General features: G+C 45.0%; 1 protein-coding gene across 1 annotated transcript in view; it reads left to right on the forward strand.

Annotated features, from left to right (window-relative positions):
• Positions 1-16622, forward strand: part of Kcnk13 (potassium two pore domain channel subfamily K member 13) — a 59441-nt gene extending 42819 nt beyond the window's left edge. The window contains exon 2 of the mRNA XM_048362264.1: positions 15739-16622. Coding sequence (XP_048218221.1) covers positions 15739-16622 — 884 coding nt within the window. The remainder of the gene's footprint in view (positions 1-15738) is intronic.
• Positions 16623-18676: the final 2054 nt, after the last annotated feature.

Raw genomic sequence — 18676 nt, forward strand, 5'->3', positions numbered from 1 at the left:
CCTTCATTTACAGATAAAAGAGGCTGTATGGGTATGGTCGTGTACTGCTGAAAACTAATTACAGCTGTCCCTCAGCACCTTTGTAAAAAATAGTCAATGAGCCATGTTGAAGTCAAGTAATATAAATCTCTGACATTGTTCAACTTTTTTGGGGGGCACACTCTACATCCTTTGCATTTCCATGTCAGTTTTACAGTGGAGGTAATTTGTGGAATTGCTTATGTATGGAAGTGATTTACAAAATTTAATGAGGATTTAATTTAATTAATACCTCAATCTAGGGAGGATTTCCATGGTAAATAGGATCTATAAAACATGTATGACACCGGGAACTGATGGTTCACACCTGGAATCCTAGCTACTCAGGAAACTCAGATCTGAGCACCTCGGTTTGAGGCCACCATGGGCAAGAAAGCCCATGAGACCCTTATCTCCAACTGACCAGCAAAAAGCTGGAAGTGGAACTGTGGCTCAAGTGGTGGAGCACTTGCCTTGATCCCAAAAGCTCAGGGATAGTGCTCAGATCCTGAGTTCGAGCCCCGGGACTGGCTCACACACCACACCACCACCACCACCACTACCATATATGGCTCTCCATGTGTTTAGGTCTGCTTTAATTTCTCTCAGTAAAAGACAAGTGTATGTAGTCTGCAGTATACAATCTTGCACAGCTTTGGCGAAAATTTTCAAATATATATACACATCTATGTACACACATATACATATATGTGTATTTTCCAAACTATATATGTATATGTGCACACATATATACTCACATATACATATGTATGTGATACTGGGAACTGAATGTGGGACCCGGCACATGCCAGGCAAACATTCTATCACATGAGACATACTTCCTGGCCCTTTCGTTTGCATTTTGTTATTTGTGACATAGGAGATCTCAGTAATTTGTCCAGGTTGGCCTCAAACTCACCATCTTCCTACCTGTGTCACCCAAGTGACTGGGATTACCACACTGACCCAATTTATATTTCTGATGCTGTGGTAAATGATACTTTCATTTACTTTTTGTATGTTCACAGCTAAATAGAGAAATACAGTTGCATTGTGTCCTGCCACTTTGTTAAATTCATTTATTAGTTCTTAGATTCCATTGGATTTTACATAGACAGTCATATCTTGCATGAAGTCCATTCTACTTCTTTCTTTTTCTGCCTTTCTTTTTATCTTTTGCATGCCTGGTTGCTACCTCTAGCACAACGTTGGATAGAAACAGAGCAGAGATCCCAGCCTCATTTGTGCTCATAGTGGCAAAGCTTTGCTCTCATTAAAGGTGATGCTAGCTGTGGGGGTTTTGTACTTACTTTTCAAGGCAGGGCACATCTGTTCCTGGTTTCCTGAGAATTATCACTGTGAGGAGATGCTGGGTTTTCTTGAATGGTTGCTCTGCATCTAGTGAATGGCCTTGTGGGTTTGTCCTTGGAGTTGGTTACTAGTGTTCATTGTATTGACTTTCCAAATATTAGATCAGTGGAGCATCCCAGACATAAATCCTCTTTGATCATAATGTGCTGTCCTCTTTTTCATATTGTTGGATTTTTTTTGCTAAAATTTTGTGAAGAATTGTTGTGTCTGTGTTATAGGAGGAAGCAATATGCAGTTTCATTGTTACATCTTTTCTTTATGGTACTATAATGCTAAATGCATGGGATGAATTGGAAAATATTCATTCCTCTGCAACTTTCTGCAAGTTTGTGTAAAACTGGTATTATTGATCTCTTAAATAACTGTCATCACCTGGGAGGTCAACTGAGCCTGTGGTTTGTAAGAGATTATTTTTAACCTCAAATTCAATTTCCTTAGAGCTAAGATGCTTCATGTTATCTAGCTTTTCAGTGATGTTTCATGCATTGCATTTTCTCCCCAGGAAGTTAGCCTTTATTGTCTAAGTCACTCATCATTTTCCCTTATTGTGTTTAATATGTAGGGTCAGAAGTGTTGTCCCTCTCCCATTCCTGGTATTGAGGGCTTCTGTTTACTTTTCTTGTTTCCCCCATTCAGTCTGCCTAAAATTGAATCAACGTTTATCTTACCTGCTCAAAGAACCAGTTTTTTGTTTCATTGATTTGTCTCATGGCTTTCTCATTAAAATATGTTTAACTTCTGCTCTAATATAGTCATTATATTCTACATACACTGTGTAAAAGATGAACTACATAGCTTGATAAGAAGGATGGGATGAAGAAGGACGGGAAAGATGGAAGGAGTGACATTGACCAAGATGCATTGCATAACGTATTAGATATTTACATAGCACTTATACTGCATCAGGCATCACAGGTAATCTACAGCTGATTTAAAGTGCATAGAGAGCCAGGTTCCAGTGGCTCACACCTGTAATCTTAGCTAGTCAGGACTATGGCATCTGAGGGTCTCCATTCAAAGCCAGCCCAAACAGATAAATCTTCAAGACTCTTAAAACAACTAGCAAAAAGCCAAAGGTAGAGGTGTGTCTCAAGTGGTAGAACATCAACTGTGAGCAAAAAAGTCAAGCAAGAACAAAGGTCTTGAGTTCAAACGGGCACAGAAATAGAGAGAGAGGGAGGGAGGAGGGAGGGAGAGAGGGAGAGATTGGAAGGAGGAAGAGGAGAAGAAGTGGAGAGGGAGAGGAAAGAAAGAAGAGGAAAAAGAAAATGAAAAAGGTAAGAAAGATGAGAAGAAAAATGAGATGAGGGAGAAAGGGAGGAAGGGAGGAAGGAGGGAGGGAGGAGAAAGAGAGACTATAGGAGGATGACTTATGTGCAAACCCCACATCATTTACATGAAGTATTTGAGCGTCTTGGACTTGTGTCTGAAGGAGTTCCTAAAACCAATCCCCCACGAATACCAAGGGACAACTTTACGTACATCCTACTGGTTCTGACTGTCTGGAAAACCCTAACAGGAGGTCCCGAAGAGATGAGGGTATTAGATCCCTTATTTCACTTAATCTGGCTAGCAGTCCTGTGGGACAGGTGTTCCTATTATCATCCCATTTTGCCAGTGAAAGGACTGCAGCCTGGGGAGGGTCACCCAGGCAGAGACAAAGACGTGACTCCACACTCTTCTCCATGACATTCTCCTGGCTCAAGTGTACTGTACTACCCTCTCCTCTTCCCTTTCTCCAAGCTGGATCCCTTCAGCTCTGACCCTTGTACCTCGAGCACATCTTTCCAGTCCAAGCCAGTGGCAATACTTTCATCCTGCATGTGTGTGCACGCTTAGTTTCTGGATAAAGCAATGCTCATTCTCTGTATAAACAAATGTTCACAAATGCATTTACTGGAATTCAAGCAGCGAGAGATCTCGCAGCACCAGGCACTCGTATCAGTGCTATTTCAAAATAATTCATGCTCATTTTGCATATTGTGTCTCGTACTGGAAGAATCCAAAATGCCATCTGGACCATCAAACTCATTAGAAATATAATGTAGCTGGATCTGAGCGTTCATCAGAATCCGATGCAGTTTGCTAATTGCACATTGGTCTCTACTATCTATTGCAATCCTGAATATTTGTGAAACCAAACAGTCTGCTGCACCTGGACTGCCCTTTCGAGACCCATAGAGTTGTCCCACTTCCTAGTCAAGCATGCATGACCAAGGGGAAAAAGGAAACACCAGCACTGATTTCTACAAAGAATCAGATGGAACCAGCCATGTGTCCCTGCCCTGCAAAACCTTACTGCCAAGATTTGGTCCCTTTCCCAGGACTGAGCTGAACTACATCAAGAGGGAGGTAACCACAGCCAGAGCAGTCTTGTCATTAGCCCAAAGCAATGGAGCCTTGAGAACCAAGGTCCAGAGTTCAAGCCCCAGGCCTGGCACCAAAAAAAAAAAAAAAAAAGGAGAGAAAATGATGAAATAGTGGTGATGGTTACTCAACCTTAGGAATATGTGCTATATACTTAAAAGTGGCTCAAATATGTTTTATATCATGCATATTTTACCATAATAAAAAGCCAATAATTTACAAAGCAAACAACCAAAAAGTATATATGATGGGAGAAAAGATTCACTATTATTTACTAAAGCTATAAGACAGAGTTTGCTGTGAAAAGACTTGTACAGCATTCATAAGAGGAAATCACAGAATTTTAGTCAGACTCATTTAAAAGTGGCTCAAGCATAAGTTTTATATCATGCATATTTTACCACAATAAGAGGCCAATAATAAAAAGGCGAACAACCAAAAAATACAGTGGGAGAAAAGATTCCCTCCCATTATCTACAAAAGCTTTGAGACAGGGTTTGCTGTGACAAGACTTGTACAGCATTCATATGAGGAAATCACAGAATTTTACTAAGACTCATTTTTAAAAGAGTTCTATAAATGGAGGCAGGGACACTGTGTTCCTGGTGGGGAAAGTCAATTTGGTAAGGATGTCATTTCTCCACAAATGAATTTCTAAATATAAGGCAAAAAAAACCCAATCAAAAGCCAAATATCTTTTCTGGAATATAACCAGGAGTCTGAAGCTCATCAGAAAAACTGAACATGAAATTAGCAAGGACAGTTTTGAAAAGAAAAGGTGGAAAACGAGGAGGTGGAGGAAAAGAGAGGGAGAAAAAAAGAGAAGTTGAGAGGAGGGACTGTTCATGTTTTGGAAAGCAGCCCCAGCCTAAATAATAATCAATGGATCAGTCAAAAAAATACAAAACTCTGAGACAAATATAAAAATTGTGTCCTGGTTAAAATGTGCTATTTGAAGAGAGTGGGGAAAGAATGGGCTGTGTTAAAAATGACGAAGAGCCCCACCCCATCCATGACAAAATTGTATAGATGGGCCTGTATGTTTGCAGCACAAGTAAAACTATGGATGAGCTGTAGATAGTACCATTGTTTATACCTTGGTTGAGATATTCATGATGGCTTTAAAACTGGTCTCTTTGGGAGGTATCTAGGTTAAGTCCAAACCCAACTTCTCCATACTTCTCCCTATTACTTCTTAGACCTGCATGCCAGCCTGCCATGATCTCAACAGAAGTTACAATTGATGTCAAGCCAGATGCTGCTAGCTCACACCTGTATTCTTAGCTCCTCAGGAGGCTGAAGCCTCCTGAGAATCATGGTTCAAACCAGCCCACATTAATGTGAGAGACCTTTATCTCCAGTTAACCACCCCAAAAGGCTAGAATTGGAGGCGTCGCTCAAGTGGTATGAGTGCCAGCCTGAGCAGAAAAAGCCAACCCACAGTGAGGTCCTGAGCTTAAGCATAGTACTGGCTTGGCACTCAATGAACAAACACCCCCAAGTCCATTTTTTAACGTTATATCCCTGTGATTTAAGAGGAATTAAGGATTACATTGTCTCTACATATTAGAACCATCAGTGAACACTTGATACATTCTCAGGGTTAGGAAAAACTTTCTTGCATCACCAAAAGGACAAGAGAAGTATTTGATTGAAAGCTAAACTTCTGCACAGTAAAAAACATGAAAATGAAAGACATACATTGGGGAAAAATATCTGCAAAATATCTGTGTAAAAATAGAGATAACTTACTTAGAGACATGTGAACAGCTCTTATAAATAAGAAACGTGATAAGCACCTTGGTAGGAAAATGGACTACACATGCAAATAGACAGCTCACAGAAGACCAATAAATGAAACATATAAACAATGAAGCAAAAACTGGTAGAAAAAGAAACTACAAGTCTTGGAAGAGCTAAGTGGTGATGTCTTTTACTAGTGACCATTTGGCATATAAGAGATGCTCAATAAATGCTTGTTGGTTGGTTGAATGAATGGGTGGATGGATAGATGCATGTATAGATAGACATGGATAGATTACGTGTGGATGGTTTGTTAGATGGATGGATAGTTGCATGCATGCACAGATGGGTACATGCATAAGCTGATGTATATAGATGCATGCATGAATGGTTGGATGGGTGGATGGACAGATGGATGCACAGATGGATTGATGGACAGACTGCAGGAACAAGTAGGAGAAAAAAGTAGAGCTATAGAATGCGTTGAAGGTGAAAGGGGCAGCTTAGATGAATTTTTACTGTAGAGTCAATTTTGCTAGTGAAACTAGCGATGAGGTCATGAGTAGCTCTTTGTTCCAGAAATCTCCAAGGTAGGGAGGGCGGGAGGGCCAACAGTGCTGTCTGCAGTGCCCTTTGACTTCTGCACTGCTGCTGCCTCCTTCTCTTCCCCGGTGGAGCATTTTCTACACACACATTTTTTGCCACCAGATGTGGCCTCCGTGAGCCTAAATGTTGTGATGGACGTGAATAAGAGACAGCAGATGATGGGTGGCCCTGAGCTCCGGCCTGCCCTTCAGGCTTCACGCATGCTCTCTTGTCAGTTCCAGTCCCACTTCGCATTTCTACTGTTTTAAAGCAACTCACTAAAGACTGGCATTTGTATGAACAGCTCCAGGTCCATAGAAGCACTTGAGGTCATTGTCTTCTCTGTGAAAAAAAAAACCTGGATTCTAATGAATGTTGATTCATTCTTTCCCCGTGACTAGCGAGTATACCACACGAGAATCGTTTCCATCATTTTCTCCGGCAGTGAAACTATGTGTACCAGTCCTATTTACTACAAACGCCATAATGCCTTTTTAAATGGGTTTCTCACTGGCTTTGGGCAAAAGGACAGACATAATTGCTTTCTGGAACTAATAGTATCAAAAAATAAATGTTTTAAAGAGATGGCCCCAAAAGAACTCCCTTGAAAACTAGTTTATTACAGAACAGCGATGCATTTCGATATCAGCCCAGACATTGCCTCTAAAAACAATGAAGTTTGACGTTTTAAGAAATGGAAGGATGCCATACCAGGTGCTGGTAGCTCATGCTGGTAATCCTATGTTGGAGGCTTGAGAGCAAGAGGATTATGGTTTGAGGCCAGTCTGGGAGGAACAGTCCCCAAGACTGTCTCGACAGAAGAAGTTGGACGTGATGGCAGACGCCTGTATCCCAGCGATAGCAGGAAGAAAAAATAAATAAATAAATAAATAAATAAATAAATAAATAAAGAGGTCCAGTCACCTGCGCAGGCAGGAAGTGAGACCTTATCATTTTTTTTGGTACATCTTCTCTTTTATAGGATATAAATAATGACAAAAATTACAAAATGTATAACTAGAAGTCAAAGCTTATTTGCACATATGCTTCTGTTTCAGCAGAACTACCATTTCCTTTTGCTCCTATGGTTCCATATTTTAGTGTTATTTTATTCTCCATTCACTCTACATACATATCAACAGTGAAGAGGCAAAATATGTACAAGGAACTGTTCAGTTCAAGTAATTTAATGTTGTATTAAAATTCCTTAACACTGGACTAAAACCATATATATTTGTCAGTTTGAAATAAAATTTAGAGACCTTATCTTAATAATAAGCAATACCAGGACAAGGGCTGGAGACATGTCCCCGTGGCAGAGCATCTGCTGGCAAGCATAATTCCCTGAGTTCAAACCCCCGTACTACCAAAAAATAAGAGGAGGAAGAAGCGAGAAAGGGAAAGAAAGAAAGAGAAAGGGAAGGGGAGGGGGAGGGAGGAAGAAGGGAGAGGAAGAGAGAACAAAAGGGAAGGAAGAATGGAGACGAGACAACAGAACAGAAGAGAAAAGGGAAGGAGAACAGTTTTCGGCAGAGAATTTTGATTCCCCGAGACCCACTTTCACACCACAGTGAGAGTTCGCCACACATTTCTAGAACATTCTAGAGAACACTGTCCTTGGCCATAAAGTAGAAAAATGATGAGTGATAGGAACCAGGCACAGGCAGCCTATGTAATGATATTGTCAGTGAAACATTTATTCCTAAGCTTAATAATGCGGCCTTTTTTTTTTTTTTTCTATTCCTGGGCTCTCCCTTCATGCTTACCTTATCATCAGCTACATAAATTAAGTCATGCAAGTGAAAGAACCACCCATGTTTTGTAGGTCTTTGCCTTTCAAGCTAGATTTCTGGGAGCTTTGAGTCCCCCAAAGGAGCTTCCGTGGCTGAGTTGGGGAGATGGAAGGTGCAGAGCCAGGCAGGGTAGGAATCCATCCTCGGTGAGCAGCAGAGCTCAGCCACACCAGGTGCTCCAGGGGCCTCCAAACCGGCCCAGTGCCCCGGGCAATTGAAAAAGGCAGGTGGAATGACAAGCTTTTGCCTAGCAGCCCATCAAACCAAAGAGACACTCTCTATCATTTCTCCAAGTGTCTCGGAGCCTGGTTTTCCTCTCCTTCTTGTGGAAGGAAGGCAGGGTGACGGCCCAGGCATGTACCCTGCATGGTGGTAGCATTTCACGTAATGGGACTGTTTCTTCAGAGTCTGGGGGAGGGCAATTTGGTTCAGGAGAAAGCATAATTATATCTGCTTGCTTTTAAGGCATAGTTTCGAGATTTCAAAGAGAAGAAGCCTAGAGATAAGTGAATCACGTGGTCGCCTCCACCCCCTTCAACAGAGGCAAAGTCAGAAGTCATGACAGCGTTTATGGGTTCCAACAACAATACCGATCATCACACCCACAAATGTTTGGGAGGTGGTGTTTGAGGGAAGAAGCTGGGGCTAAATGCCCCTGCAATTCAATGTCTCTCTTTGGGGGGGGGGAGAATGAAATTATAAAACTTCCTCTTCAGCAGCTGGTATGTTCTCAGTCCCAGGAGGTCAGTGCTTAAGGCACTGAGACTATGGGAATAAACAACGTGACCTGCGGTTCATAGCAAGGCAGATGATTTAAAGACTCTCTGTGTCACCTCCCAGTTGTCAGTTTTTTCTAGTTAGAAATAGCGATCACTTGGGATGTTTTTTCCCCCCACTCATAAACTACTTCTTGAGAAAGGGCTGGAACCACCCCGTCGTTCAGAAGTTATCTGGAAGATAGTTTGATCTCTTCGAAGATTTCATCTTGTTTTGTCGAAGATGCCTTACGGTTATTAAAATGAAAAGGAAGTCATAACCTTAAGAATATTAAATTCCAAAAATATCCTTCACTGTAGGAAGATCTGGAAAGTTCTGCATCCCTGGCTGTAACTGCTGGAAACCGAGCCTGAGATGCACAGAAACTATACGGCTCTGCCCACTCTACCCCCGCACCATCGCTGCTCTGAGAGACTGAGAACTGTCACTGAGAAATGTAATCTTCAGGTAGAGGATGGGGAAGTTAGCTCAGTGGTAGAGCACTGGCTCTAGAATCTTCCCTGCGCAGACTTTGTCATCACCTTCCACAAACCAACCCTGTCTCCTCCCTGGCTCTCCGATCTGAGCTGGTGGCTGGTTGTGGCCCTTGTCTCAGAATCAATATGGGTCCTGGTTGAATATGTGGGTTTGGAGCCACGCTACGATGGCTGTCATCCTAGCTACTCTTGGGGGAACCCTGGCAAGCCCAGGCTTAACAAAATTCCTGGAGGCATTCTTGAGGTTTACTGCAGCTCAGTAGGCTATCCACATTGTCTTCTACCACCCTCATGCTGCTTATTTGAAGCTGTAAGAAGTGCAACCAGATCTAGCCTCCCTCAAGCTTGACCAAACGACTCTGCCTGTACAGCATCTGCAAGTGACTCTGAGAAGAGATTGACTTGGCTTTATAAATCTGATCATCAGCCGGGTGCCCATGGCCCACGCCATGATCCTAGCTGCTCAGGAAGCTGAGATCTGAAGTTCACGGTTCAAAGCCAGTTGAGGCAGAAAAGCCCATGAGACTCTTACCGCCAATAAACTACTCAGAAAAGGCCAGAAGTGGTGCTGTAGCTAAAGTGGTGTGGAATGCTAGCTTAAAGCACAAAGACGCTTCAGGGACAGTACCCCAGGACCAACAAAGAAAAAAAAACAAACAAACCTGGGTGTGGTTTCTAGTGCTGTATTTCCTGGACCAAGTTCAAGGCCCCCAGCAGGAAGAATCTGTCTTCTAGCTGCTCTCTGCACCCCTCTTACACAGTCTGCGAAACCTCATTGAACTGTCCCAGAAAACACCTGCCCACCTACCCCCAACAGCTGAGTGGTGATTGCCAGAGGAAGTCCATCTTGACCTTGAACATTTGACCTTGTATAGTCATCCTCCATCTCTACTTGTTCTTTTCAGTAGACTCAGACTCCACAGTCGTTTGCATTGTATATTCAAAGACTTCTTCCTAACAGTAGAAGACAGTGAGGGGAAATAAGCAGAACCACTGTTGTGTTCAAAACAACTCCGGCCTAGCTAGGGGCATCCTCATTAAATAGCTCTGCAGGATGAAGGAATCAACTTTAGAAAGTATAGCAGTGTAGCTGTAGCTAGCACAGCCATTACAGTGTTACCAGCACAGCCAAATCACAGCACATGGTAAAGGTGGCTTAACCATGAGGAGGATGTCCTATTCCATGAAGTTTAGAAGTAGGACAGTCTAGGGACAGTCACTCTGGTGGCTTTAGAACTGAGTTAAATGGCTACTCCATTTAGTTATTTCCTTGTCCTCTGACATTAAGGTTCCCGAAGGTTTTCGGTATTAAAACAGAGAATTAACCTCCTTCCCTTGGACAACTAGTATATGCTAATTTTTAAGGTGAGAAAATTCCCAATATACAGAACTTAAAGAAGAGGAAATTTTTCTTTTGACTGGTATTACTCAGAAACCCTGTCAACTTTGGGCCTGTGGCAAAGCAGACACCATGGTGGAGCACATGACAAAGGAAACTACTTACCTCACAGTGTCCACGAAGCAAAGAGAGATGGCAAGAAAGAAGACAAGGGTCCCACTCCCCCCCCCATACACACACACACACACACACACACAACTTCTTTCCACTAAGCCCCGCCTCCTAGTGTGTCTACCTCCCAGTAACGGCATTGGCTACCCACGAGGCTTTCCCTACATGGCCTTTGTAGCTACTGGACAGTTCAGATCCAAACCAGAACTCATGGTGAGCTTCCCCCTATGTATAATTAGTCACATGTCTGATTACTGCTGTCTGATTATTTAGGAGAGAGGGCAATATTCTTGAGAGAGACAGAAAGAGTCTTTTTAAGCCATTATCTCCAAATTGCTTACAGATAATTTGTGTCAATTTCTAAGTCATATGCTGCTGCTGCATATGAGAACACTCATTATGCACAGGCCTCCCCCCCACCCCCGTAATCACATCTACAAAAATTCTGATTAAAAGCCTACAGGACACATTTATCCAACAAATTGAGGGCATGAAAAGTAAATAAAAAGAACAGAAGAGACATGCCAAATGCACACCTTGTTAGAATCCTGATTCATACAAATGAGCTACGAAAAGACGTTGCTGAGGAAGTTGAATAGGGGCCAGGCAGCGTTTGATGCTAAGGAATGACTAGTGCCTTTCCTAGGTGTGCTGACGGCACAGCGATTATGTTGGTGAAATAAAGTCCTTGTCAGCCATGGGTGCGTCTTTACTAATGAATGAGGTGGTATTCCGTTGATATATGCTTTAAAATACTCCCAGAATGAAAGGGGGTAGGTTTGCTGGCCACTGGTGGTTCACACCTGTCATCCTAGCTTCTGAGGAGGCTGAGATCTGAGGATCACAGTTTGAAGCCAGCCCAGGCAGAAAAGGTCTGTGAGATTTATCTCAACAAAACAAGAACAAACAAAAAACACAGAAGTGGGTCTGTGGCTCAAGTGGTAGAGTGCTAACCTTGAGCAAAAGAAGCTCAGAGACAGTGCTCAGGCCCTGAGTTCAAGTCCTAGGATGGGCACCAAAAAAAAAAGGGAGGGGTGGGCTTGGATAGGGGAAACATGATCTATTCTGTAGTTTGGATCTGGAGTGACCCCCAAGGTCATCTGCCTGGCCCTTGGTCTCCAGGCTGTGGTACTATTAAGAGGTGGCCCCACCGTGCTTCTATTGGAAGGCAGTTGAGCTACTTGAAGGAGTTTGGAGCCCTTTCTTTCACTTCTCTTTGTTTCCTGGCTACCATGAAGCCTCTTCCTAGACCACACTCCCACCACCATACACTGACACCTCCCACACCCCGAGCCACAGACCAAAGAACTACCGATGGAAATCTCTGAACCACACGTGCGAACCAAATAACCCTTTTCTCTTTATATACTGATTTCTCTCCGCCATTTTGTCACAGTAATGGAAAGGTGTGTAACATAACCGGCAAAATGTTGACCATGGTTGAATTTGGGAAATGGGGATTTAATAATACCACTCTCTCATCTTCGTATCTATTGGAAAAATCTAATATAAATATTTTATTTTCTTTACCATGATTGAATTTTGGAAAAACAAATGAACAACAAAAACAAAGTCTGAGAGACTCTAGACTTTGCCCTTCCTCAAACCTTGGTCTTAATGAGGGGCCCCATGGGGTCAGTACCAGGAAGCCTGGATTGGGAGGGGAGGCTGCCTTAGAAGTTATAGTTAGGTGAAGACATGTCTTAAATTAACTTGACCAGAGTAGAAATGATCTTCACTGACCTCCAAACCAACATCTCTGTGTCCTTGGACCTCATTCAACTGAGCAGCTCCCAGACTAGGGGTTGAACATAAATCAGATCATCCCAGGCTTAATGCACAGGAAATAAATTATATATTCATAGCACCACCTGTGACAATTTATTTCATTTGTGTACCTAAGAAATAGAGATTGGAATGCATGAAGTGTAACAGGTTTGGATTGATTGATTTAATTATATGATTTGAATAGACACCCACACACTCAAAAGTGTATGTTTTATTTTTTTATTATTATAAAGGCAATGTATGGAGAGGTTACAGTTATGTAAGTCAGGTGAAGGGTACATTTCTTTTTGGACAATGTCATCCTTCCCCTGCTCTCTCCCAGTTTTTCCCTCCCATCCCCACCTATAAATTGTATAGTTCATTTTCAACCTGATATCTAGTTAGTATCACTGCTGTATTTGTTCACCCTTTGTCCCTCCAGTTCTATGCCCCCCTTACCCTCCCAAAGACAAATAAATGAACAAACAAGACAAAGAGAAAAAATAGCAAAAAAAAAAAATCCTTTTGTTTCCATCTTCTGGAGTTCATTTCAATAAATACTATGATATTTACTTCGATTTTTACACTAAGAGTTCCCAAAGGAAACTGGGTCCTGGTGGCTCCTACCTATAATCCTAACTACTCGGAAGTCTGACATCTGAGGATTGTGATTCAAGGCCAGGTAAAAAAGTCCATGAGACTCCTATCTCCAACTAGCCACTAAAAAGCTGCAAGAGGAGTGGTAGAGTATCAGCCTTGAGCAAAAGAGCTGATCAAGAGATACTGAGTTCAAACCCCAGTACCAGCACAAAGAAAAAAGGAATTCTAAAAGAAGAAATGATGGTTTGACTTAGTTCTTTCCACCATCAAAAGCCCTGACTGATTCCTGACGGTTTGTTTTCTATCCCACAATCCTTCTTCCAAAGCCTCTTGTCCATCTCACTTGATCCCATCCAGCAAAAAGCTAAACTTGGTCACTTCCTCTTTCTTCTAGTTCCCAGATGTTAATTTCCTACCCCCTTGTAGCTCTTGATGCGAAGGAATTTAATTGGAGAGCTGGATGGTCCTACAGAAGCATATGGACGGGGAGGGGTGGTGGTGGTAGGTGGTTCCTTGACTCAACCTCAGGAGACCAGCTGGTCCTAATCCCACAGGCTCACACATCTCAAGCTGTGATGTGACCACGCCCCTCCTGTGCTAGCTGGCTGCCATTGGCTGAGCTTCCTTCAGCAGCAAGGAAAGGACTGGCTTGAGGACCAGGCCGGATCCTCAGGAAGGGCTAATGGATGAGTCCTTTAGATCCCAGTAACGGGAGCCACTAAAGAAACTAAACTTACAAAGAAAGAAAATGTGGTGAAACCAATTCCAAGGATGCCTGCCCAGCTCCCACCTACACCCCTACACTTTTTTTTTCTTCCGCTGGTGTTTGTATCAGGAGTGACTCTGAGGTCAGTCCTTCAACAAGTCAGCCTGCTGCCTTCCTCTGTGGCATGTGGTGAAAGAATCAGGGTCCCTCCAGTGGGAGTGGGCTGACCTCATTGCCCCTTCTGAGAAATACCGTGCATATCAATGTTCTGTTTCACATTTCTGGTGGTTTTGTTGGTGGTGGTGGTGGTGGTGGTTTGTCAGTGGTAGGGCTTGAACTCAGGGCCTTGGTGCTATCCCTGAGCCCTTTGTGTTCAAGGCTAGCACTCTACCACTTTGAGCCTTAGCTCTACTTCTTGTTTTTTGAGTGGTTAATTGGAGCTAAGAGTCTTATGGGGACTCTCCTGCCTGGGCTGGCTTTGAACAGCTATCCTCAAATCTCAGCCTCCTGACTAGCTAGGATTACAACCACTAGCACATTTTTTTTGTCAGTCCTGGGCCTTGAACTCGGGGCCTGAGCACTGTCCTTGGCTTCGTTTTGCTCAAGGCTAGCACTCTGCCACTTGAGTCACAGCACCACTTCTGGCCATTTTCTGTATATGTGGTGCTGAGGAATCGAACCTAGGGCTTCATGTATATGAGGCAAGCACTCTTGCCACTAGGCCATATTCCCAGCTAGCACTTTTTTTTTTTTTTTTGTCTTGTGGTAGGGTCAAACTATATACCCCAAGCTGGGCTTCAACTCAAAACACCTCCCCCTTTCCTCAGTTTCCCAAGTGCTGGTATTGCAGCGATGTACCACTGCACCCCGGTTGAGCTCTATTTTCTTAATCACACAATCTTACAATATATAATTTTAGCACCGTGCCTTTGTACTTAGGTAAAAAAGCCAAGAAGGTGGAAAATTGAGAGGTACATTATGTTTTATCAGCTTATAACACTCCATACCTCTGTTGTCACCCCAAAAGAGGTTTTGTTTAAATGCTGAGGAAGTCATGGGTGATCTCCCATGTCTACCTGTGCTGGCATTATGTTCCCTGTTGGGATCGCCCCCACCATACCCCACTTATCCACACACCCCTCTTCACCTTCAGCTCTCCCTGTAGATTCTTCCCAGAACCCCAAGTGTGAGGGGGGATCCCCTCTTGACACCTCCCATCAAGCCCTGCACTATCTCCAGCCAAACACGTAGCATACCATTCACATCTTACCAAGCCAGACCTGTGTGATGACACGAACCGGATCTGTCCAGCTCTGCCCCCAGCTCATCACATGTCTGTGGAATAAATGCATCCTGATGAACCTAGAAAGCCTTTTCTTTGCAGGAGCCTTTGTCTCTCTGAACAGGGCCTGCTGCCTTTGGTAGTTATTTAGGCTGCCTATACTGTAACAAGAGGGGAAGAGGAGGCTGAAATCCAACCACATTTGCATCACGGAGCCATTTTTTTTTTCCTGGCTCTTTCCAGCCAAAGAAAGAGGCAGCGCCTTTTTCTGCTTAGAGCAACGTAGCATATGGGCTTTCAGCAGCCCCGCTCTGCGCTCAGAACAGCACTTGGTGCCTCCCTGCGGGGGGGGGGGGGCAGTGCTCCCCTCCCTTCGCTAGAAAGGGCAAGGCCGGGCGTTTTTTTGTTTTTTTTTTTTTTTTGGCCAGTCCTGGGCCTTGGACTCAGGGCCTGAGCACTGTCCCTGGCTTCTTCCCGCTCAAGGCTAGCACTCTGCCACTTGAGCCACAGCGCCGCTTCTGGCCGTTTTCTGTATATGTGGTGCTGGGGAATCAAACCTAGGGCCTCGTGTATCCGAGGCAGGCACTCTTGCCACTAGGCTATATCCCCAGCCCCCCCGCCGGGCGTTTTTTAATGACCATTTCTTCAGGTCTTTTGTTCTCATCATCGAAGCCATGACCTCCACTCCATCCACAGGCCAAACCTCCTTAACTCTCCCCTCTTCTGATTTTTGTCCCCTTCAGGGTTCGGAATGACGACCCCGGCGACGGTGGGGGGCAAGATCTTCCTGATCTTCTACGGCCTCGTTGGGTGTGCCAGCACCATCCTCTTCTTCAACCTCTTCCTGGAGCGTCTGATCACCGTCATCGCCTACATCATGAGGTCCTGCCATCAGCGCCAGCTGCGGAGACGCGGGGCCCTGCCCCAGGACAGCCTGAAGGCCCCCAGGAAGGGCGAGGCGGACAGCCTGGCGGGCTGGAAGCCCTCGGTGTACTATGTCATGTTGATCCTGTGCTCCGCCTCGGTGCTCATCTCCTGCGGCGCCTCGGCCCTCTACACTCCCATGGAAGGCTGGAGCTACTTCGACTCCCTCTACTTCTGCTTCGTGGCTTTCAGCACCATTGGCTTTGGGGACCTGGTCAGCAGCCAGAACGCCCAGTATGACAACCAGGGCCTCTATCGCTTCGCCAACTTCCTCTTCATCCTCATGGGCGTCTGCTGTATCTACTCCTTGTTCAACGTCATCTCCATCCTGATCAAACAGACGGTGAACTGGATCCTGAGGAAAATAGACGGCAGGTGCTTCCAACAATGCCAACGGAGACTCCTGCGGTCCAGGAGGAACGTGGTGATGCCGGGCAACGTGCGCAACAAGGGCAACATCTCCATAGAGACGGACGGGGTGGCCGAGAGCGACACGGACGGGCGTCGCCTCTCGGGGGAGATGATCTCCATGAAGGATTCCAACAAGGTCTCGCTGGCCATCCTCCAGAAACAGCTGTCCGAGATGGCCAATGGCGGCCCCCACCAGCCCAGCACGCCGGCCCAGGATGATGAGTTCTCGGGAGGGGTGGGCGCCTTTGCAATAATGAACAACAGGTTGGCAGAGACCAGCGGGGACAGGTAGAAGCGGGGCGGGCTGGTGGGCGGGGCTGGCGGGCTTGGAGACTGACAGGCAGGGGAAGGATGTCATTCACCCTGTGAGCTCAGCTCTGCCTCTCTAGGCTCAGGTCAGGAGCTGTTCCCATTCATTCAAGCCCAACTTTCAAAATCTCACCCTAGTCCCAACCAACAGCCACCTTCCAGGTCTGGGAAATGGGAAGTTTCCATGTCTGTGGCTTACTGCTGTTCTTCAAGCCCAGTTCTGTCTTGTCTTTGCAAAGTAAATCCTACAAGCAACCCAAGACAACCGTGGCTGGTTTCCTCATCATCCTGCAAGCTTGTAACTGCCCGACAGACACAGATTTCACCTCAGCCTTGATTTCCCTCCCACTCTGTTCTTGGTTGGGAACCAGAAACCCAAAGACACTAAGCCTTCCTGGCACTCGAAATGGCTGAATTCACTGCCTCACCCAAGCCCAAGAAAAGGGAAAGACAGTTCCAGAATGTGTCCGGACCTTCTTCTTTCTGCTGGGGCTTCCCTTCCCAATGGACTTGTTCCATAGATAGGGGAAATAGCTGGCCTGCTCTTTTGGGGGTTATGGGGGGAGAGGGCCTGGTGCCAGATCTGGGGCTCGAACTCAGGACCTAGGCCCTGTCTCTGGGCTGTTTTGCTCAAGGCTGGCTCTATCACTTGAGCCACAGCTCCACTTCTGGCTTTTTGGTGGTTAACTGGAGATAAGAGTCTCACAGACTTTCCTGCCCAGGCTGACTTCAAACCACCATCCTGAGCTCTCAAGCTCCTAAGTAGCTGGGATTACAGGAATGAGCCACAAGCACCAACCTGCCTGTTCTTTATACCAACTTCTTGGCTTTCAATTTCCCTTTGCGTTTTCAAGAGCAGGTTGGGTTAAGGTATCTTTGAGACCTCAGTGGGGCAAGAAGATTAAATTCCACTTCAGGCCTTTAGGTTGCACTACCATGGCCGCTGGGGAGAGGAGAGAAGGGGACAGAGAGAGACTCACTTTTGTAACTAAAAAACAAAACAAAACAAAAAAAAAACGAGTTTAACATTTTCTCTTTGAGTGGTCACAGAGACCATTTCATTTTTACCCGGGCTTGGGGCCCATTGCTGACTATTTATTAGAGTTGAAAATTTAATAAATTCTCATTTTATTAATTCAGGTTTCTTGAGTACTCATTGTGGGCTGTGGAGGGGAAGCATCTAATTAAACAGGGGTTTATTGCAGTCAAGAAATAAATAAAAGGAGTGGGAGATTGGCTTTAAGAGCCACCAGCATCTTGGAGTCTTGGAGTGGCTTTTCTTGTCTGGTCCACTACAGGTCTTGTATGAGTCTCACAGACCATTACAACATCCAACCCAGGAAGGAAAGCTGTTGACCTTCTTTGTAAACGTGGAAGAGAACATTCTAGAAACGATAGCAGACCACCAGTTGTTTTGACAAGCTCAGACTGGGTACATACCACACTTTGAGAAACGACGAGGAGAGACTGACCTATAAAAGAGAGAAAGTCGAGGTTGGGGATTTAGCTTAGTGGAAGAGCACTTGCCGGGCATGTGCTCAGGCCTTGGGTTTGGTCCTCAGCTCTGAAAACAAAAAGAAAGAGGAGGAAGAGGAGGAAGGGGAGGAGGAAGGGGGGATGGGAAATCAAGGGCAGGTTACAAAGGAAGGTAGAGCATGATCCTGACAGCTGAGGACCGTCGAGCCCACCTCCTCCAGCCTCCTTGATCTTCACATAAGGAAATGGGGCAGCGGAGATCACTCCTGCCCATGGTCTCAGGCTGGGTAGAAAATGCTGGGGAGAAGCACCTAAGTCTCCTGGCGTGAGCTCAGGGCTTCCAGCCCTCCCCTCCACATCCCTCTGCAGGGATGACTTGCTCCCTCTTCTAGCTTGCAATGTTTTCCTGCAACCCAGGTACGAAGTTGCAGAAGCGTGATGGGCTTTGAACTGAGAGCTATACAACTCCGCACTAAAGAGAGCTCAAAGCAGTGCCTGCCTGGCTCATCACTGGAAAGCATCCTTGACCTGCGGCCGGGCTCCTGTCAGGAGTCTCTGACC

This window comes from Perognathus longimembris, chromosome 14 (assembly GCF_023159225.1).
Source record: "Perognathus longimembris pacificus isolate PPM17 chromosome 14, ASM2315922v1, whole genome shotgun sequence".
Lineage (NCBI taxonomy): Eukaryota > Metazoa > Chordata > Mammalia > Rodentia > Heteromyidae > Perognathus > Perognathus longimembris.